The 23,148-nt window shown below is 44.0% G+C and overlaps 1 protein-coding gene across 1 annotated transcript in view; it reads right to left on the bottom strand.

Moving 5' to 3' along the window:
* The window catches only part of BEAN1 (brain expressed associated with NEDD4 1), a 112,625-nt gene that overhangs the window by 10,978 nt on the left and 78,499 nt on the right, over nucleotides 1-23,148 (bottom strand). Inside the window, exons 4-5 of the mRNA XM_054049151.1 lie at nucleotides 21,819-22,028; nucleotides 15,660-15,801 (exon numbers count right to left, since the gene is read on the bottom strand). Of these exons, the coding sequence (XP_053905126.1) occupies nucleotides 15,660-15,801; nucleotides 21,819-22,028 (352 nt within the window). The remainder of the gene's footprint in view (nucleotides 1-15,659; nucleotides 15,802-21,818; nucleotides 22,029-23,148) is intronic.

Here is a 23,148-nt window from a genome sequence, read left to right as displayed (position 1 = left end):
ACATTTCATTTTACAGCCATCTAATTAACTATACTAAGCTGAGTCAGTGCCCGTTCTTGATATTAGCTGCCAGTTCTATATCTTAACTAAACTTGAGATGGTGTGTAGGATTTGTCAAGAGCTCAGTTCACTCAGACCTCGGTCATGCCATGCATTCCAACTCACTTTTCTGCCTGAATCAGTGTCAAGGTCCTTGTTTGTTCTCCCCAGAGTTCACCTACAGCCAGCATTTAAATTGGTTTTTTAAATGTTAGCAACAAAAGTCACATTATTCTTGGTGCTCTTGTTCCATTTATTTTGTAGCGTAAAATGTTTTACAACATTCAGGTTAAACAGAAATGTCAACAGCCTAGCAGTCTAACTAGGGAAGGGTTGAACTGGCTTGAATAGAATAAAAACCAGACTGACCCTTAGAAAATGGAACCTGGTGTTGATTAAAAAGGGTGGTTAACATTTTTCCTGCTTGTTTTCATTTTTGTGTTCCTTTGCACTTCCTGCTTTTCCCTGGGATTCAAAGTGGAAATACCCAACTGGACTGTGTTTGCATTCTACAGTGGCTACCACAGGGGAAAAAAAAGTCAATGTGTACCACATCACCTAGTTAAAGGACAGTATAAAAGAAAAAAATGTCTATTCTCCTTTTAAATAAGGGGAAAGGGGAAAATAGATGTCAAAAGGTGTAAAATTCTACAAAGGAGGGCCCCAATCTGGCAAACATGCACGTGCTTAACTTTACTACCATGAATAGTCCCATCAATTTCAATGGGACTACTTACAATAGTGAAGCTAAGCATGAATGTAAGTGTTGGCAGGATTGGGCTTAAGTGCACAATGCCTAAAGTAGTGAGCATTCGGAGATATAATTTGATATTAGGTAGGGTTACCATACGTCCTCTTTTTCCTGAACATGTCCGGGAAAATGGCGGCTCTGCTCCTCCCCGACTCTTCGGCTCTGTTTAAGAGCCGGGCTGCCCGAGCGCTACCGGCTTCGGGCAGCCCCCGTGCCTCCAGACCCTGCGCCCCCAGCCGGGCACTTCCCCTCCCTGGCTCCAGCGGCGCAGGGTCCGGAGGCACGGGGGCTGCCCGAAGCCGGTAGCACTCGGGCAGCCCGGCTCTTAAACAGAGCCGAAGAGTCGGGGAGGAGCAGAGCCGCCGCGGCTGGAGGCTCTGCTCCTCTTTGGCTCTGTTTAAGAGCCGGGCTGCCTGAGAGCTACCGGCTTCGGGCAGCCCCCGTGCCTCCGGACCCTGCGCCGCCGGAGCCCGGGAGGGGAAGTGCCCGGCTGGGGGCGCAGGGTCCGGAGGCATAGGGGCTGCCCAAAGCCCGAGCGCTACTGGCTTCACGGTTTGCCGGGCAGCCTCCAGACCCTGCGCCCCCAGCTGGGCGCTTCCCCTCCCGGGCACCAGCTGTGCTGGGGAAGCGCCGGCTGGGGGCGCAGGGTCTGGGGGCTGCCCGGCAAACCCTGAAGCTGGTAGCGCTGGGGCAGCCCTTTCCCCCTGGCTGGGAGTGGGAGGGAGGAGGGGGCGGAGTTAGGGCAGGAAGGGGCGGAGTTGGGGCGGGGTTAGGGGTGGGGAAATGGGCGGGGCAAGGGCCCGTGGAGGGTCCTCTTTTTTTATTTATGACATATGGTAACCCTATATTAGGAAGATGAAACTTGTGTCATTTGACATTAGCTGGGGGCAGAGCTGGCTCCAGCTTTTTTGCCGCCCCAAGCGGTGAAGTGGGAAAAAAAAAAAAAAAAAAAAAAAAAGATGAAGCCGCGATCGGCGGCACTTTGGCAGCAGCTCTACCACCACCGCTTCATTCTTTGGCGGCAATTCGGCGGCGGGTCCTTTGCTCCGAGAGGGACTGAGGGACCCGCTGCTGAACTGCTGCCGAAGACCCGGACGTGCCGCCCCTTTCCGTTGGCCGCCCCAAGCACCTGCTTCCTGCGCTGGTGCCTGGAGCCGGCCCTGGCCGGGGACCAATAATATTTGTTAACATTGTACTCAGATTTTGCATGCTCCTATTAGGGTGACCAGATGTCCTGATTTTATAGGGACAGTCCTGATTTTTGGGTCTTTTTCTTATATAGGCTCCTATTACCTACCCCTCCCCTCCGTCATGATTTTTCACACTTGCTGTCTGGTCGCCCTAGCTCCTATGATTTTTTATCTGGACATTCATGCTTCAAACTACTACAGTAGAACTTCAGTGTTATGAACACCAGAGTTACGAACTGACTCGTCAACCACACACCTCATTTGGAAGCGGAAGTATGCAATCATGCAGCAGAGACCAATAATAATAATAATAATAATTAATAATAAAGGAAATGTTGTACAGTACAGTACTGTGTTAAACTTAAACTACTAAAAAAATAAGGGAAAATTAAAAAAAAAAAGATTTGACAAGGTAGGGAAACTTTTGGTGCTTGTTTCATTTAAATTAAGGTGGTTAAAAGGCATTTTGCTTCTGCATAGTAAAGTTTCAGAGTTGTATGAAGACAATGTTCAGTTGTAAACTTTTGAAAGAACAACCCTAAAGTTTTGTTAAGTTACGAACATTTCAAAGTTATTGTACCTTTAAAAACATAGTCTGCACATGAGGTTCAATGTTGCATACATACAGAGAAATCCTTCTAAGCAAAAAAGGATATACTTCTGGGAATGACTGTGTTATTGCAACATAATGAATTGGGATCATGGGAATTTATTACACATGCATCTCTCCTGAATGCTGCTGTTGTCCTCCCTGAAAGAATTTGCAGAATCAGTTAATCGTTCGTTTCCTGACTCCTTAGTTACAGCATTTTATGAAGCATTTACTTTAATCCATTATTTTCTTAATTGCAGCACATTAAGATACAGTACAAGGCATTCCTGACTGGGGAAGAGGGTCACTGACCTTGAAGCACGCTTTAATCTATATTTCTCTGGCCTGATTTCTGACAGAATGATAATTTCATTCTTCTTTTAGCCTTCTCTTTGCCATCATCTTTTAAGAGATGATATCTTATTCATCATAAGGAGCGGAAAGGTGGATGATTTCTGGTACCTCCATCCTTAGCAGAAGCAAATTTATTCTCCAAAGGAAAAATATCACTTTCTGATTTAAAAAAAAAAAAGGCAGTGGATCTCTAAGCTGACCCCATTAACTCAAAATGTTGTAGTTGTTCTAAAGGGCGGGGGCGGGGGCGGGGGGGGGAGGGGAAGGAATCACTCCATGATTTTGTCAGGTCTTATTGAAATGAGTATTAAGATAGGTTTGTTGCCAAGGAAACATAAAAGAGCTTATTTAACTGGTTGTCATTCATAAATTATGATCTTCACTAGGAAGAGAAGAGGGTTCTGCTAGCAGAATTTGTTAAGAAACAAACAAACTGATTAAAATAATCTGGTGATGGGGGGAGAAGGGGTGCTTCAAAAAGGATTAAAAATTTATGAAATATACAGTGCTCCTTGTTAGCTTACACTGGGCCTGATTCTCCACTCCAGTACATTGGCATAAATCCACTGAAGTTACTTGTGTCATATTAGTGTAACTTAGCTGGAGATCCACTCTTTTCTTTTAAAATCTAGTAAACAGAACCACACACCCATGCCTAGATAATAATTCTGTTAACAACATTAAGCTCAAAATACATGATGTTGCTGCCTAATAAAGGAAAGCTGAATCTCGATTGAAAATGCTGTAACTTCCTAAAATGAACATGAAAAGAAAAGCTGTAATGTGACTGATGCTAACCTGAGTGGTCTGGATGGTGATGGTGCTTTATCTGATTTTATAACTCCTTGGGTTTGAAGGACAGTGGCTTGAAAATCACTGTCATTATTTCCTCTTGAGTGTTTCTTCTTAAAATTGATATACAGTTTTGGTATGTGTAACTGTCATGAGGAAATGTCTGCAGCGTTATTGTAGCCGTGTTGGTCCCAAGATATGAGAGAGACAAGGTAGGTGAGGTAATATTTTTTATTGGACCAATTTCTGTTGGGGAAGGGATAAGCTTTCGAGCTTCACTGAGCTCTTCCTCAGGTCTGGAGAAGATAACCAGAGTGTTCAAACTAAATATAAAGCGGGACAGTGTTAAGCAAATGGGGTCATACATGCTGTTGGAGATCACTCAGAATGAAGTGTACAGTTAAGGGTTAGCAGGCAGTACAGTATGTTACAACTTGTTGTAATGAGGTATAAAACCAGTGTCTCTGTTAAGTCCATGGTTTTTAGTGTTCAGCAGAGTTATGAATTTAATTTCCCAGAGTTGTCTTTTGAAGGTGTCGTGCAGGTTTCCGTTGAGGACAAGGACTGAGAGGTCAGATGCGGAGCGATCACTTTGTGAAAAGTGTTCACCCCTGGATAGAGCTCTTCGTCTTTTATCAGTTTCCTGTGTGAATTCATTTGAGAGCATAGTGATTGTCTGGTTTCACCCACATACTTGTTGTTGGGGCATTTGAGTTACTGCATAAGGTACAGGGGTTCTCAACCTTTTTCTTTCTTCCCCCCAACATGTTATAAAAACGTCACCTGTGCCACAATAACTGGTTTTCTGCATATAAAAGTTGGGGCTAGCGTTAGGGGGTAGCAAGCCAGGCAATTGCATGGGGCCCCCGTGAAGCTACATTGCTCAGGCTTTGGCTTCAGCTCCGGGTGGCAGGGCTCAGGGCCCTGGGCTTCAGCCTTCTGCCCTGGGCTCCAGCGAGTCTAATGCTGGCCCTGCTCGGTGGCCCCCCTGAAACCTGTTCGTGTCCTCCCAGGGGCCCCGGACGTCTGGTTGAGAATCACTGAAGTACACCACAGGTTGTGATAGGCATGTGTAGGACTTATGGATCTTGAAAGGCGTGTTGGGGGGCTATTGATCATCAGAGGAAAGGAAATGTCAATTTGTGATAGCATTGCTCTTATCTACCAGTGAAACTTTTTATGCTATTGGACTGTGGATTTTTCCTAGTTGTCCATATTTTTAAATAGAGACAATCTACACCTGAGATGTCTGAGTGATTTAAAAAAATCTATTAAATGTATTTTGATCTTGTTTTTAGTATAGGCTTCTATTTTGCTGGTGATTGAGTAAGCATTAACGTACTATTTTCTCAAATGCAAAGAAAGTTTTAAAAAAATCCACTCCGTATGGACAGATTTCAGGTGCTTGTGGAGTGCTGCATCCATTGGAAATGCTGGCCATATTAAAAGTCACCACCCGCCTGTGCCACTTGATGTAAACCATAGCAGTTAAGGATTCTGCGTCACCATCCACCTGATTTAATTATCAAACGTTAGTCTATAATGAAGTCATGAAAGTCTATTTTATTTGAATAACTATTTGATCCCTTTCTGGAGATATCAGTATCCATTGACATAACACCTGTAACATGCACCTTTGTAATACACTCATGTTGCTTCTGCCCTCCCAGCTACAGCCTCATCATATTAATATCCATCTTTCTCTGAGATTCAATAATAATAGGTCAGGATTTTTAGTATGATTGGCCCTGAAGCAGGGAAAAAAAGAAGTGATAATTAACAGTGTCATTATTCTGCCATTACCTCATTTCCAGCAAATCTACAGCACCCTTCGACAGGGCACAGACATTCATGTACCATGACTTAGAGACATTTAGTAACACAGTCTCACTAATGCTAGACCCAGAAGTTGAGTGAAAGACAAACTGTAAACAAAGGAAAACTGTGAAGCAAGAGCAGGACACATAAGACTTAAATTAGAGGTGAATCAATGACTTGTCCTTCCAGTTCTGTTGATGGTTCCAGGGATACGATGATCCTCTGACTTAAAAAGGTTGAATCATGATAGTGTGACTCTAATGCAATGCCATTGTCAGCATGCTGTAAAGGTTTGGGAATGACGAGTGCCAGCCAATAAGGTATTAGATCTCTCAATCCACGTTGATTTCAACAAGAACTGATGGCATGCCCAGCCATGCAGTATTGAGGCTTGAGAAACTGATCCAGCACTCACTAAAATCAATGGGTGTTCTTCTATTGGCAGTCAGATCAATTTCTCAATAAGCTGGCCACACACACATGCACAACACAGGCGGCTATAACCAAACAGAAAATTCTCCTTTAAGGAATACTGACTCTCTTTTCTAGAACTGGGAGAAACTAGCTATCTCCTCTGAGTGAATAAGCTTGTGAGACTCAAGAGACTTTTGGAAAGCTTAACTGAAGTCAAATAAAAAGGTGGTGTGAAGGTGCACTCTCACTCTAGTAGAGAAGAGACTAATTAGCTCTTCTGGGCTGGTTTAGCACTAATCAGGCACACCTGTAAGGCTTGCACTGCCTGGAGGGCGGAGAGCTTAAAGAGGGACCCCCCCCCATGGTGAGGGGAGTTTGAATCAGATTCAGCAAAGAAGGAGACAGTTGTAGGCCTTGCTGCCCCCGAAATGGCATGGATCAGCTATAAAGCAGGTACTCCAAGAGGAGGGGCTGGAGGTAAACCGTAATTAAAGATACTGTACTAGCTGATAAGCCAAGCCCCAAAGGACTGCCTGAGGGACAGACCACCTTTGCCTTTCTTTTACTCTGATTTACCCCTTCTCTCAAGGGAAAGAGACAGACTAGGATCTTCCTTTTTTTTGGTTTTGTTTTGTTTGGGAAAATCCCTTGTATGCTACAAATGGGATGGACATTACAAACAACCTGAATTGGGGTCTGGTAGAGACTCAAGAGAGCCCCAATCCTCACAGGTGGGAAAATAGACACTTGAAAGAAAAATAAATCAGAAAAACAAAGAGCAGTTAAATGCAGAGCAGTGTGGGAAAATGGCTGTTTCTTCAGCCTTGTTGGTAATGACAGGGCCAGCTCCAGGCACCAGCCTGGCAAGCAGGTGCTTGGGGTGGCCGCTCCGGAGAGGGGCGGCATGTCCAGCTATTCAGCGGACGGTCCCTCACTCCTGCTTGGAGTGAAGGACCTCCCACCGAATTGCCGCCGCAGATCGCGGCTTTTTTTTTTTTTTTTTTGGCTGCTTGGGGCGGCCAAAACCCTGGAGCTGGCCCTGGGTAATGAGTCCCCTTCTTTTGACTTTTGGTGTCTTTTTTTTACAAAATAGTATTATAAACAGCAGCTGTTATAGATCTTAGAGAACATAGAATATTCAGAGAAAAGGAATCTAAACAGTGAGAAGCAATAGAGGGTCCTGTGGCACCTTTAAGACTAACAGTTAGTCTTAAAGGTGCCACAGGACCCTCTCTTGCTTTTTACAGATTCAGACTAACACGGCTACCCCTCTGATACTAAACAGTGAGAGAATCCATGAATGTTAAGGGTGAGGGGAGGAGGCAACCTGCAAGTTAAACTCTGATCCTACTTACAGGAAATTGACTGTGAAACTTGGGTGTTGTGGTAGGTGTGTGCACTGTCTAGATTCTGAACTCCTCAGGGCAGGAACTGTACCTGATCTCTGTTTAGAAAGTGCTGATCACATCTTGGCAGTGACCAAAACCAAATAATGATGGTAATTCCCATTTTAGACTGTCCAGGACTCTGAAGAGTAGAAAGATGTGGGAGGCATAGGGCAAGCAGATACCTGAGTATGGGTTCTGTTTCCATCTCTGCAAAAGACTGGTCCTGTGTAAGTCACTTAAGTTTTCTGTGTCTCTGTTCTCTCATAGTTAATAATCAGCTAAAATACTTCTCTTCTTGAAAATTGAAGTTGATTGTAGACATTTTTCATTCAAAATGTAGTTAGAACAGTCATACTGACAAAGTACTGTACTTGGGATCCAGTCCTCCAATCCTGGGGGATGTGTGTAGTATATTATTGGAGTCTAACAAATAGTATTAGGCTCGTGTTTTTAGTGGGATTATCTGGATGACTAAAAGCTGCAGGACTGAGGCCTTACTTTGCAATATGCATGGAAGGGGGGAAAAAAGTCTTGCAGAAAACAGTTATGGCTCATGGACATTTAAAATTTTTATAAAAATTGTTTGTCAAATGAGAGCTTTTAAATGCAATGGAAGCACATGCAAGCCAGTATCTTAACTAGATAAATTGCTATTTTGTATATTGTCATGCAGCTTTAAAATTACCAAAGCAATTAAAATAAATATGTTCCAAAGAAAATCAATCATTTTGTGATGAAAATTTTGTGTGACAAATTTCAGCCTGGAAAGAATTTTTTTACATACAAATGATAAACCCTTGATAAGCAGTGTTTAGTGAGTGTCTGCATTACCATTATAAATGACAGTGAAGCTATGGGCACTGCTACAGTAATCAAAACCAATTAAGAAAATTGTGCCTTCTTAAAATAATCCATTATGCATTTACCTCCATTAGAACTTCCAGGCCTCACATGGGGATATAAACATCCTAAGAGACACCAATATTCATTTTAATATATCATCACTGTGGTAGTTAGTGTCCTCTCATATCTGAGGACCTCTGAAAAATAACCCACATTATGATGGGTGAGTGTGTAAAGTTCTGAATAGGATCATGCTTATAGGAAAGGGCTTTGTTTTGATTAATTTAAAAATGAGTTTTCCAGCTGGTGACAGAAATATCCAGTTTGGTAGGTAACATAAAGCCAGTGGAAAACCAGAGGAGAACTCAGCAAGGATTTTTTTTTCCTAGGAGGGTAACTATCTTACTTTTTTCAGTTCTGACTTTCAAGGGCCTCTTAACTTTATTGTGGCCATACTGCATAGTGCAATGGATTTCTGGCTAGAAAATCTTGGGGTGCCAGTGGGTTATGAGGTACTGCTGCTTTTAGTGCTGCAGCATATTGCATTTAATAATAATTGGCACTTCTATGGTGCAGTTTTGAAAAACTGCTCCATGTTATCAATATGATCAGAGCTAGGCAGTCAATGGGAATTTTACCATTTTACTCAAATAGGAGCAGAGTTAGGCTGATTCTGAGTTTCACACCCACAGTGTGCCTTTTATCGCTGAATTTCAAACGTTAATGACATCTCTCAGCCTCTATTTGAGGTAGATATTATTAGACTCATTTTACAGGAGAAATTGTGAAACAGAGGCAAAGGATCTGGTTCAAAGCCCACTGAAGTCACTTACTCACTTTCTGCACACCATTCATGATTTTATAGACCTCTATTATATCCCCCTTTAGTCATCTCTTTTTTAAGCTGAACAATCCCTATCTTTTTAATCTGTCCTTGTATGGAAGCTGTTCCATACCCCTTATTATTTTTGTTGTCCTTTTCTGTATCTTTTCCAATTCTGGTATATCTTTTTTGAGAGGAGGTTACCAGAACTGCATGCAGTATTCAAGGTGTGGGCATACCATGGATTTATATAGTGGCATTATCATATTTTCTGTCTTATTATATATCCCTCTTCTAATGGTTATTAACATTGTTAGCCAGGGCCGGCTCCAGGCACCAGCACAGGAAGCAGGTGCTTGGGGCGGCCAATGGAAAGGGGTGGCACGTCCGGGTCTTCGGCGGCGAGTCCCTCAGTCCCTCTCAGAGGGAATGACCAGCCGCCGAATTGCTGCTGAAGAATGAACCGGCACGGTAGAGCAGCCACTGAAGTGCCGCCGATCGTGGCTTTATCTTTTCATTTCATTTATTTTAGCCCCCCCCCCCCCCTTCGCTGCTTGGGGCAGCAAAAAAGCTGGAGCTGGCCCCATTGTTAGCTTTTTCAACTGCTGCTGCACACTGCAAATTCATATTATGGTGATGGGTGACCTCTGGCAAAGGGCTGGATCTTGCATTTTATCCTGATGGTGTTTGGTTATGTTTCTTTTTTTGTAACTCTTGTGGAAGAGAATTCCATGCTCTGGATTCTTTGTGCCAAGTGGCATGGAGCTTCTTTCTCAGCAATAATGGCTCACGTTCTTGGAAGTAAATATCTTGCCCTCTTTTGTAACAGAGGCTTCAAATGTTTTAGGATGCCCTAACACCATATAAAACTGCCCCAGCATTGTAAATCTTATTTGTATATGATAGGAACAGGCTATGAAGTGCATCCAAGTACCATTTTGATTCTTTCGTTTAAGACCTGTCAGTTTTTTTTCTTCTCACGTAAAATCAATTTGACAGACATTCACGCAGCTCTCAGATTCATTAGCAAGTCATTACATCTCCTGAAGGGATGTTTATGGATATGAGCACCATATATTTAGGGCTGTCAAGACAAATTGACCAAACTGCTTCTGTTTAACTGCCCCGTGAGTGTGGCAGGACTATGACAAAACCGAGTGCCTGGTATTCCTCTAAATCTAATGTAAGAAATGATTAGAAAAAGCATCTATAGCGATAATCAAATTGAGCCCTAAATGAGATTTGCAGCTCAGACATCAAAGCAATTAAATTATTAACATCCCAAGGCATTTTTCATAAATTTCCCAATTAGAGGTTATATAAATAGTATTCTTCACTGGACATCCTACTGGAGAGCTATGTGTGGATGCGGCACCTTGCATAACTATAGCAAAGTGTAGATTGATTTTTGTGGACTGTTCCGCTAGGAAATCTAGGGTGTTGTGCTCTTCACTGCTCAGTTTGAGCTGAGATATCAAGTGGAACTTTGTCGTTCTGTGAAAGATTCATGAGATGTAGAGAAAGGTCAGATTGCATATACAGGTATTTCGGTTCTGTTTTTTCCCTACTAATGCTCCTCTTCTGATCTTGAGCTAAATATACAATGCCAGATACTCTTCTGCATCAGGACAGCTTTGTGCTGCCTGAGCTGGCCCCAGGAGGATCTCTTATGCAGTGGGATTCTCAGGTTAGTTACTCCTATGCCAGGCAGATGGCATAGTCAGGAGAAAGGGCATGGCTGGGCTGTTCTGCTGCCCTGGCAATCCTGAGCTACAGCTCTCAGGGGCTGTAGGCAGCTGTACAATTTTATTCCTACCTGCTTACATGCAAACACTTTTTACCTTGTGTATATAGTTGTAATTTTTCTTGGTTGCTTGGGGCACCTTTGTTTTTGGTTTAATTCCTCAAGATCCTTGTTCTCTTTGGCTGAACTAGTCTTGTTTTTTAGGGAAAGTTGTGCTCTGCTCACAAAGCAACCCTTTCCCTTGCCTCATGTGGAAGTTGTCTTCCCTCAGACTGGTGCAAATTAACCTGAGAATGGGGGTCCGTCAGGGCTGGCGTTAGACTCGCTGGGGACCAGGGTGAAAACTAAGGAGCAGGCCCCACCCCATGTGGGGCCCAAGCCTGAGCCGTGCTCCAGTTTGAAAACCTCTAAGTGTGATTTATTTCCATTTTTAGAGATTAAATTACAGTAATACTCACATTACCTTTACCCACAGTGACTCTGTATGTTTGAAATAACTTAGCTTCGTGGGCCCCCCTGTGGCATGGGGCCCAGGGAAATTGTCCTGCTTGCTGCCCTGGAGCCAGTAGTATGGGCCAGATCGTGCAAAATCTTACTGAGATGAGCAGTCCCATTGACTTCAACAGAGCTATCTGCATGGGTAAGGGTTTGTAGGATTGGTCCTCAGGGTATGCTTTCATATCTGAATAATGCCATGGCTTTACAAATTCACCTGCAATACCAGAGAGCTTTTTTGTATAATCTGACTGCTGTGGCTTTTGGAAGTCACATCTCTCCTACTTCAGGCACACCGGGATCCTGGGATGCTGTCTAGCTTTGGGATTACAAATGATGCACCCATTGCAGAGGCTGTTAATGTCTCCTCCAGCTCATGATTGATTAGCACAACATTTAGCTAATCCCCTAATCGCAGAAAAAAGGGAAATCTATCTTACGTTCTTGGTTTTCTCCAACCAAACTACCTAATCCCACTCTCTCTGGTTTAAGACCTGAGTACAAAACCTAATGAAAATGATAGTCTGAAACAATTATAATCACCCTTGGGCATAGAGTGGCTCTACTCTTGCTCCCAGGACTTTTTCAGATGGATGTTTTTAGAAAAAAATAATATGCTCAAGAATGCTCAACTCAGTGGCAACTGACATGTCGGGGTGATGTAGCACTTCTGCCTCTGACAGGACAAAACATTAGAACAACATTGTGAACTGAAACAAACTTTTCTGGTGCTTGCCCATGGCATTAGAACACCCGTAGAAGCCTATTGCTTCAGGTATGTGCTAGGGAGGTTTTAATTTATCACTGCTGTTAATGCAATGACGCTAGGGTTACCATATTCAAACATTTAAAAAAGAGGACACTCCACGGGGCCCCGGTCCCGGCCCTGCCCCAACTCCACCCCTTCCCTGCCCCCGGCCCCGCCCCAACCCCACCCCTTCTCCGCCCCCATTCCAATCCCTTCCCCAAAGTCCCTGCCCCAAGTCTGCCCCCTCCTCTGAGCACCCTGCATTCCCCCTCCTCCCTCCCGCTCTGATCTTGGTTGGGGGTTGCTAAGTGCTTCCCTGCTCCCCACTCGCCCTGCAGCCTCTATGCCCTTGCCTGCCCTGCTCCTGCAGCGTCTGTGCCCCCCCGCCCCTGCAGCCTCTGTGCCCCCTGCTCCCCACTCGCCCTGCAGCCTCTACACACACCCCCGCCGCCTGCCCTGCTCCCCCCGCTCACCCGGCAGAGGGAGAAACGCAGGCTCCACGTGGACTCAAACACATCCGCGCTGCTCTGTGGGGGAGGTGGGAGCGGGGGAGGGGGAGGGACTCTGGCTGCTAGAGGCCCTAGTGGCTGGGAGCGGCTTTCAATCAGGCCAGGCGTCCAATCAGCCGCTCCGCATGAGGGGAAGGGGGAAATCCCGGACATTTCTACTTCATTAGAAATCCCCCCCGGACGGCCATTTAAGGCTGAAAAAGCCGGACATGTCCGGGGAAACCCGGACGGATGGTAACCCTAAATGACGCCTAGTCTGGGCTGCCATTTATTTCTGTTCCTCACTCGTTTCCCCTCATGCTTAGGCCACAACATCATTATATATTTGTTGGTGCCCTAGATTAGTTTTACATGACATGTTCCTCTATGAATTAGAAGGAGAAACTCCAGTAATTCAGCTAACCTGACATTTTGCTATACCTATTATTAAAAATTTTTTATTTAGTACATAGTGAAGTTGGTGCTCAGTATTTTACATTTTATTGGGACTTGCACAAGGACAAACAGTAAATAAAAGTTAGACCTAGAACTCTCTTCCCCTGGCTCGCAGGCCCAGCCCTAACCCAGTAGAACACAGCATCGCTCAGTACACATTGTCTTGGAGAACAGCCCTCAATCCAAATCACAATAACTTGGCAGGTTCTAACACTCTCTACTAGTCAGAAAATAGACACTTGACCATTATGCCATGTGGCCATGGTATGAAAGTAGCTATACTGAATCTTACTGTGATGGGGTAGCTGCCCCTCACAGGTAGGTAAAGGGTTAAAGCCACTTTGGGGAGGCTGCGCGGGAGGCAGTCAATGAGGAAAAGGCTTATAGTGCCAGCCAATCAGGAGAAGCTTTATTGGAACAACCAATTAGGGCCAGGCTGGCCCATATAAGATGGGCTGCTCAACAAAGCAGGGGTAGCCTCTCCCTGGAGTGCAAGGGAGAAGCACTGAGTACCTTAGATAGAACAGTGCTGGTCAGGGGAGCAATAGGATGCTCCAGCCTGAGGACTGCCAGACTGAGGCCCCTGATACAAAGGGCCAGGAAGATGCTAGGGCTACAGGGAAATGGCTCAGGGAAATAGGTGTGGGAGTTGGAGGAGAAGCAGGACGTGGCTGCCAGCTATAGGGCCCTTGGGTCAGGGTCTGAAGTAGCGGGTGAGACCACCCTTTCCCCCCACTTGCCACAGAGGGGGTGGCCAGTATTTGGACTGCAGGTGAAGGGCTAGACCGAAGGCTGCAGTAGACCAGTGGATGGACTAGATAGCTGGTTTCCCCCGAAGGGCTGTGCCCAGAAGAGGATGCTGTTGTCCGGGTAGCGACGTGGGTCTTAAAGGTGGAGACAGCCGAGACGACGGCCGAGACAACACCTGAGGAGGGCATACTGGCAACCCCCCCCGAACTAATTCCCAGGATGGCCAGCAGGGGGTGCTGCGGTGGTGAGTTGCTCCCTGTCACACTTACCCATCATACTAATATTTTTGTACTCTGTATTGCAACCCTTTTGTGAACTGAAGTTTACACAGCAATATATAATGCATTCAGTGAAAGCTTAAATGCCTCACTACATAATTCTTCACATTTTCCTTTGAACCATCTACTAAACTCTATTTTTCCTGAGATTTGGCCCCAACCATGTTGCTAAGATATAAAATTTAAGTTTTTGAATATTTGTCAGAACTATTCAGTGTTTTCTGCCTTGAATATTTAACTATTGTGATAGTGAGACTGGGCCACACAACAGCTGCACTTCGTACAGCTCAGGACTGGGATAGGGAATGGGAAAGTGGTTGTTAGCCACTTTTCTGCCTCTCTGATCCTGGTCTATCAAGGTGCTGGCTGGTCTCTAAGTACAATGTAGACTATTGTAGAGTACCCTGAGGGCTGCTCTAAACGATACAAAGTTGCTCTTGGCCCCAGGAGCCCAAATGCAGCTGGGGATTGCCAAAGCTCAGAGAGATTCCTGCCATGCACCCCTGTGCCAAAGGGATGGTGTAGAACTATTATGGCAACTGTGTGTCACCTGGCAATTCCCCTTATGCAAGGGATATCTTGAGGGGCCAGTTAAGAAGCTTTCTGACAGTGGAGGATGGCACTTCCAATCCTGTGCAAACTATCTGCTAATAAAAAAACCCTCTCTTCCTTGTACTGACCTGGTTCAAACTAAACAGCTAACCTTACACATATAAGTTGTCCCATTGCTGTCAGTGGATATGCTTTGATCAGTAAGGGTTTTCAGGAGTGAGCCCTAGAGCAATGTATACTTGTAAGTGGATTTATGTACAGTTCTGTGGATTTAGATGCAGGGTTCTGGTTGATTTCACACTTCTAGTCTAAGTGCTTTGAAAAAAACATATATCAGGAAACAAGCATTTATTGCTTGGTATGGCTTTGAGATAGTTAATAGCTCCTTTGGAGGGATCAACAAATGGCAAAATGGGTGCCAGAGCCAGAAGCAATAGGGACCTAACTACTGTAAAACAGGTTTATGGGATAAAGCTGGCTGTTTGCTTCCCCCTCCTTCCCCCATAGCACAATCAGAGCAGGTAGCAAGTGCAGTGCCAGTAGGCAAAACGCTGGTCAAATCATGTACTAATCATGGAGCTGTCTTGCACATTGATCGTATTGCTGTATGTCTGTCTACGTGTCTATTCACCTTATCTACCTTCTGACTTAGTGGTACCTATTTACCAGGTTCTTGCATATTTCCATTTTATGGACTTATAAGTTTTGTGGACTTGCAACTGAAGACGTCCGATCATGACTCATTTTCTCTGCCATTGATCCAATTCTCTCCATCTTGGAATGTGTCTGGTTAGTTCTGGTGGCCCCGAGAACTCCCAGGAAGGTCTTCTCAGACACAATTTGAGGATATTGAGCTACTATACACAACAGGGTGGCCAAAACGTTCTGTTTACAAGTTTTTATTTGTCCTTGTTAATGTTATTACCTTATACTAAAGACTATTATCCAAATATATTTATTCTACCTCTTTTGGAGTACTTAAAAAGAGTATTTACCTACGACTAGGGAACAGTCCCTTTTCACAGAGGCTCAGGCAGCAAAATACAAATATAATCAACTTTTTGCAAAAAGAACTACCGCTCCTGTACCTATAATATGTAAATAACCATAAAAAGGGCTGGCAGAAACCCAGAAATGTGCTTACCATGGAGGTGAGTCAGGATACATGACATTGACCTGAGAGAGAGTCTCCATGTAGGAACCAAAGTCAAAAGCTGGTGGGAACTCCTCTGTGCAGGTGGATCTCAGCTCTCCAATTGAGCCACCGTAGGAGAAGCCATCTGGAGCTATAAAACAAGCAATTAATACTGAGCCTTTTCTCCATGGTGGCTTCTCTGCTGATCTGCCATAATTTATATCTATAGTCCACAAATGAGACAGCAGGATTGTTAGGGTTTTACGGCAAGCAGGTCTTAAGGAAATAAAACAATTCCCTGTCAGGGATGGCTGCCAACTAAATTCAAGCTACTGTGTATCATGGTGTGGAGCTAGGAATATACACCCCATGCAACTCCCCAAACTGTCAGTGTCATCAGTGCTCTACCCAAATAGAATACAAGGTCTGCACACAATCTCAAATGTTAGCACTGCTTCTCCATAACCACTGAAGTTATTGGGGAGCTGCATATATTCAGCATCTCTGAAAACCAGATCATTCTATGTAGGTGCCTAAATAAGGGGCTAGGTGCCTAACTTTAGGCACCTGTGGGTATGTCTACACTGTGGTCGGAGGTGTGACTGCAGAATAGGTACACATCTGACTAGTTTGATCTAGCTAGCTTGAATAACACTAGCAGAAAAGCTGCAGCACCACAGGGGTAGCCACTTAAGTACACATCCTGGGTCCTGAATGGGCTTGTAAAACCTGTGTGGCTGCCCATGCTGCCATGGCTTGACTGCTATGGTTTGAACTAGCTAGATCAAAGTCAGCATGAGTATGTCAACATGTGCTGCAGTCACACTTTTGATTGCAATGTAGACATACCCTTAATTTGAGTCTTTAACACTAGGACTCGCAGAGGAAAAGAAACTGGAGAACGGGACTGAAAAAAGAAAAGAAGAGCTGCAGTCAGTATGTGGCTCCCACAGAGATATCAGGAAACTGGTTCGAGCAGGGTACAAGCAGGGAGTGCTGTGTAAAGGGGTGTAGTCTTCCATTGGAAGTTTGACACACCTCAGGGTGTGCCAAAATCTAAAGAGGCAAGAGATAAACTGGTGGCACTTTCTTCTCTGCAGTCAGTGTTGGGCTTGCCTGCACATAGGCTGTCCCTGAGTCGGGTTAGTAGCATAACTGAGAGAATACCAGCATAGACTGTGTGGGCAGGTGAAGGGCCTACACCCAGACTTCTCAGCTGCACTACTTTGTACATGGCCTCTGCTTCTCTGGCTGTGTCCCACAGGGCCAGAGGAGCAGCAGCAGTGACTGGCTGGCTGAAAAAAAGGGAGATGATTCTCCTCCAGCAGTTCCAGGCTCCTCTCCCTTTTTCTTCAAGCACCAGAGAGAGGCCCATAGGGAGGGGAGTCTGGAGCTGATGTTGTTTTTGGTAGGGCAGGGGTGAGGAGGCTACTCTTGGAAGGGAAGTGGGAGCAGGCCCTGAGGAGGCTTCACTGGCTGGCTGCCCTACAACCCCCTCCCTTCCTCCCTCCCTTATGGAAAACAGTCTGTTCTTGAGCAGCTTGGGACCCTCTCTGCTCCACAGATGGGAGGGGAGAAGAGGAGGAGCTAGCAGCCAGCACCTCTGTGGGGCCACAGCTGTGGAGCCCAGCAGATGGGTGAGGATGGCTAAATGTAACTGAACTGTAGGGGAGAGTTCATCTGGTCTGAATTAACTTAACTGTATTGGGGGCAACCTGGTGCCCAGAGAAGCCTAGTCAGGGACTCTTTCCCCAAACCCACCAGTGCCTAGACAGTAGCCCTCCTCCCCCTCCCTGCACCTACTTCCATTGGTAACTGATTACACAATTCATTTGTTTTACTCCCACAGTAAGTATATTTGTGTGTAACTTCAAAAAGTACAATGCTAACGGCTTCCTAGAGATTTTGTAGGGAGCTGCTTCATAAAACACTGTTTTGCATAATTGTAGTTTGAAAGTAAAAACAAAAGTGGGGGTTTCTTTTTTGGTAGGTAGTAAAATAAGACTTGGGTTGAATAGGCAGCTCACATGAAAGGTCCCACAAAATGAAAAGTGAACACCAGGGTTGTAATTTGTAAATTATGCAGTTATTCCTCCTGCTGTTGAAAGCTAAGACTGTGTTTCTTTTGGAGCGTGGGTGTGTAAAAGTTTGAAGTGATGGCATCAGAGTAACATCTATTAAAAATACCTACTCCCTGCAATCCATAGCATGAAGGGATCCGTGATAAAAGGTCAAGTCAATTTTTAGGCAGAACGGCCAAGGTGTTTTTAATAATGAAGCATCTGATCAATATAGTGAGCCAAGAAATACATAGCTATTGTTAAAAGCACCATGTTCTGTTGAAGGAGAGTTACTCAAGAGCAATAAGGTCTGATCTTAGCCTCAGCAAATATATATAATCAATGCACTAAAATAAGATTGTGGGGGGAAGGGGAGGGAACAGTAGGCCTACAAGGTGCATAATTTTTTAAGCTGTTTTCCTCTCAATATTGCCTAATGCATACCTAGCCTTATCTAAAAAACCGGACACTTGTAAGAACACTGCTTAACCACTAGTTTAGGAGAGGCCAGGGTGTCATTAAAAAATTCTGGTATGAATATGAAGGGTGAGGTAGAGTGAAAACGAATGGATTGTAACAAGCCCTATCCCATTTATACCTAACACAGAGGGAGGTAAACTATAAGATTCCCCTGGGGGTGTCTTTTCCAGACTTTTCTATTAAGGGAGGAGTGTTTGCAGGTGGTCTATGCACCTATCCAGGACCCCCTGCAGCTTTTCCTAGCAGCTCAGCTCATGTGGCAGCTAGAACGAAGGGAGTTCCCGGGGACTAAGTAGGAAATTGAATACAACAGCAGGTCTCCAGTGACCTGATGCTTCCACCCCACACAGCTCCAACTCCAGCCCGCCCCTTTGTGAACAGAGGCAAAATCAATCTAATAAAGAACTTCTGTATTCTTTCCCCAGCTCTAATGGTAGTTGTCAGACCTCCCTTCTTGTCCTGTAAGAGTTACCAGTAAAGCTAGTCACAATTTCATGTACAATAGCAGCACAAATGCTGCAGACAGAGCTTTCAAAATCTTCTGTAGTTTTCCTATGGCTTTTCTATATGAACAAAAATAACCAGGACAAATTGTTTCCCAATTCCCTTAAGGAGCTAACAAGATGATGATTTTATTGCCTGTCTGGTATTATGTCAGAGACATCATCCACAATGTGATTTTTTGCAGGTGGTTACTCCACAACCAGGTGCACTTCATGGAATGTCAGCATTACTCAGAGGCAGGCTAGGCCTGTTATTTTTGTGAGCTGACAAGGGCAGTCATGTTTCACAGAGGCGGTTTAACTCACTGATGTAGGAAAATAGTGTGGATAAAAATTCATTTGTGAATAAAAAGTAGCTACTGTGAACTGTGTGCCTGCTTCCCATTTGTTAAGATATCTATAAGGTGCACTGCAAAGTGGTTCCTTGCAATGATTACTCAGTTAAGGGCCAGATCTGCAGCTGATATCAACTAGCATAGCTCTATCAGAGCCAGTGGAACTATGCCAGTTTACACTGGTTGAGGATGTGGCCCTGGAGTCTGCGCTCATTGCCGGCACCACTGCTTTGATATCAGATTTAAATTAGGCTTTTCTTTACCAAAAACACATTCTGCAAATCTTCATAGCTATGGGTTACCCTGAGAAGACTTGTCTGAAACTCAAAATAGTGATGTAAACTTCCTAAAGGTGTTCTGAGCTGTAGATAGAAAAGATAAGACTAATTTGTGCCCTCTAATGAAGCAAATCACCATAGATCCATGAATTAGGGCTGTGACTGTATATAGGGATCAATATTTTTCTTTTATTTTGAGGGAGGTCTCTATCAGAGTAGTGATCTTTTTGGATAGGGGTTGGGACATACTTCAACAAGTTGGGGACTGTTTGTGCCTTCCTCAAGCAGTTTTCATCTGTGTATACATTTTCAATTAATTGTTCAGGGTCATTTTAATAGGCTAACTTATTACTGGTGGAACTCCACCAGGGATTAATTCAGGGTACCATGTTTACTACTGGGGCGGCTCTATTTATTTTGCCACCCCAAGCATGGCAGTCAGGTGGCTTTTGGCGGCATGCCTGCAGGAGGTCCGCCAGTTCCGTGCCTTCGGCGTACCCACCGCTGAAGCCACGGGACTGGCGGACCTCCCGCAGGCATGCCGCCAAAGGCCGCCTGACTGCCGCCCTCATGGCGACCGGCAGGCCACCCCTGGCACGCGCTTGGTGCACTGGTGCCTGGAGCTGCCCCTGTTTACTACACATCTCCTATGCTTAGTAAACTTAGTCAGCCAAATTCACAGTGCTTCCTGGTGCTACCACTGGAGCCAATGGAAATATGCCCAGATGCTATGGTGATGGCTGCTAAGGTAAAACCTTTAAGATAGGCAGATGAGCACTACTGAGCTCAAGATTATTATTTTGATTTTTTTCTTAAAAGATGCTGCTAAGCTCTTTTGAACAACTTGACACTTGTTTCTAATAATCAGGTGGTAGATTGTCCTTTTCTCTGGGGGCTTTGATGCCACCCCCCACCTTCTGTGTTGGTATGAAGCTCAAATATTAACATAGGCATTTTTTGTTTAAACAATGACAACTTCATCTTGTATAATATACAACACCTTATAATTCCAAAACATCTGTGTACCAGCTTTACTGATGATACAGTAACTGTACAGCTCAGGGATTAGTGCCCTAATTGCTGCAAAGCCAGAAAAAAGAGCAGAAAAACAAATAGGTCTTACGAAAACAGTAGACATTGCTTGTAATTTATCTCCAGTGGACTAAGGTTGGTTATTTATTTATTAAATATAGCAATTCTAAAAGAGATGAAAAATGTGACTCTAAGATGGGGTCCAAAAACCTTGACAATTTTTTAATTTATTTGAAGAAGCTGACTGTAGACACTTCTTTATTAAACACAAAATGAATAATTATTAAAATGAAGATGAGAAATACTGCCCCAGATTGAAGCCCCATTGATTTCAATGGGAGCTTTGTAAAGTACCCCAGTAGGCTCAAGTTTTGGTCCAATGTACTTTTAAGTGGCCTGAGAGGCATCTTCCAAAAACAGGGTATATTTGTTTTTGGTAAGTGGCTTTTCCTCCAAATTATAACATTTAGAGGTTTTTTTTTTTCTTGTAAAATCCTAAATGAACAACCCCTTGAGAATAACTAAAATAAAAAAATGTATAAATTAACTGTCTTATGACAAACTGCAAACTTGTGGGGCTAGATCCTTCGCTGTTGTAAATTGCCAATGCACCATTTAAATTAAATGATCCTCAACTTCAGTGGAGCTACAGTGCTTTGCAGCAGTGGAAGATCTGGCCAATGGGATCACTTTTTATATCCATCCCTAATATTTTCCCTTTTTAACTACAGAAGTGCATCTTCTGTCGGTTTTTCTAGTGTAATTGGCTCTCAAGCTTTTCTGATCTGCAGCCTCAAAATGGCCCAAAAAGTCATCCTGGGCCCCTTCATATCTCATATACTTTGAAATCACAAAAGATTTTGGTCACAGGAAGAAAAAATGGGGACACTTTTGGGTGGTAGGGGGTGGGATGACTAGTGCTGCTGGGAAGGGGCTTAAAGTCTAATGTAACCAGATGTCCTGCCATGTTGCCAGGGCAGCACCATTACCATGGAGTTCTATAGAAGTGGAACTCTTCACTTCTATAGAAAACAAAGGGGCAATTTTCAAGGTTGGTACAGATTTGAAGACTGAGGACTCCATTATTTCCTGTTCTAGAAACTACTATATGCTGGCTATCTAGCAGAGAGAAATTCAACTGGGCCCACAGACCAATGGCAGTAATGGGATTTCAACAGAGTGCAGCAGGAAATTAGGAGACTATAGGGAGGGAGACACAAATGTGTACAATACCAAAGAAGACTAAGCAGCCTGGCAAACAGGAGCTATGCAGTTGGCTTTCACACATTCATTTTGACCCCTTAAAATATTAAATGTAGCTCTCATTACTTTACTTCAGTGCCAGCACAGAGATGAAACTAAACAAGAAAGCCAGTTGTATCCTCCTTTTGTCTCTTTAATGTTTGCTTTGCAATTTCTGCGGGGCCTGCTCTCGCTATCCGGAGGAGCAGTGCAACAAGGCGCATAAGCACTATCTCACCATAATTAGCTTCTCTCCTCAGGTGTGGGTGTCTTAAGCGTCCATCCTTTCTCAGGCTGCCAACAATGATTGTCACACAGGATAGAAACAGCACAAGTCCAATCACTACTCCAGCTACCAGGAGGGGGGAGACCAGCAAGCTGGTGTCATTGCCGTTTTCACTGTAGCCGGGAAACTCACCGATAGGGCTGCTCTGGTTCAAGTGAACTTCTGCACAGGAGAGAGAGGAGAGAGTGCATAAATGATGCTGAAAGGAACAGACTGCGTTGATTAAAGCTGCTGCATAAGCAACAGATATCCAGAGCAACAAGTTACAAATGGATTTCAACTTGGACAGTTGTTTGTACAGATTACATCTTGCCCCTAATGATCTCCTTGTGAAATAGTTAATAATTTTTCAAAAGATCTTTGAAGAGTAAGCATGTCCTGGCTCCCAGCCAGTAAAACTTCCTGTGTAGCGATGCACATACTCACTTCAAAGGCTAGAAGCTATCTGTCATGTATTTGTACACCCCCCCCCCCTCCTGATTATTGCTTCATTATCTTCACAAGATTATAGTTATTTTCTTTCTGTCTGTTATTCTGGTAGCAAATAATACAAGTTCCAGTGATCTCTACAATGGAAATAACTGCCATGAATCTGAATAATTTGTCCGCCTGTGATACTTGGATAAACCTTTTTGGCTCGTCTGAGAGATGAGTTCTCTCTCAATATTGGTGGACATATAATAGAATATGGGCACTTGGTCAGCTGGTATGGTATGTTAAATATTAAAATAATTAATAAAATCAGCCAGCTAGCCTACTCTTTCTGCAGCAATTAATGGTAGTGCGCCTGTACTGCAGCATCTCTGCAGGCTCTTCTATGCTATAGTCTGTCTAACTTAGCAGCCCTGATTATCCAGTCATTAAGCATGTCCGTTTAACAGCACAAGGTTGTCTTCTCCTGCCCAATCTTCTGTATGGCTTCAAGGAACATGTCTAGGTAATAAGGTCACTCTTCATAGCACAAGTCCTACATTAATACCCACCTCATTAACAAACAATGTTACATTATAATGATTACTTATACATATATTTTAAATGTAATGTTAAAGTAACTTTACAGTTTAAGGAAAATCTAAGTATTTAAACTATGGCAATGAATAGTGAAAGGAAGATAAATACCCTCATCATTCATACAGTTTCTAAAACAAATGTATAAGGAGCAGTTGGCTAGAAGCAATTGATGAATCTGTGGTCTTTGTTATGCTGGAGTTCAGACAAGATAGTCATAATGCCCCCTTTTGCCCTTAAATTCTATGAAATGCCTGAAGTACAAATACATCAC

This window comes from Malaclemys terrapin, chromosome 14 (genome assembly GCF_027887155.1).
Source record: "Malaclemys terrapin pileata isolate rMalTer1 chromosome 14, rMalTer1.hap1, whole genome shotgun sequence".
Classification (NCBI taxonomy): Eukaryota; Metazoa; Chordata; order Testudines; family Emydidae; genus Malaclemys; species Malaclemys terrapin.
This window is presented reverse-complemented; position numbering and strand designations above follow the sequence as displayed.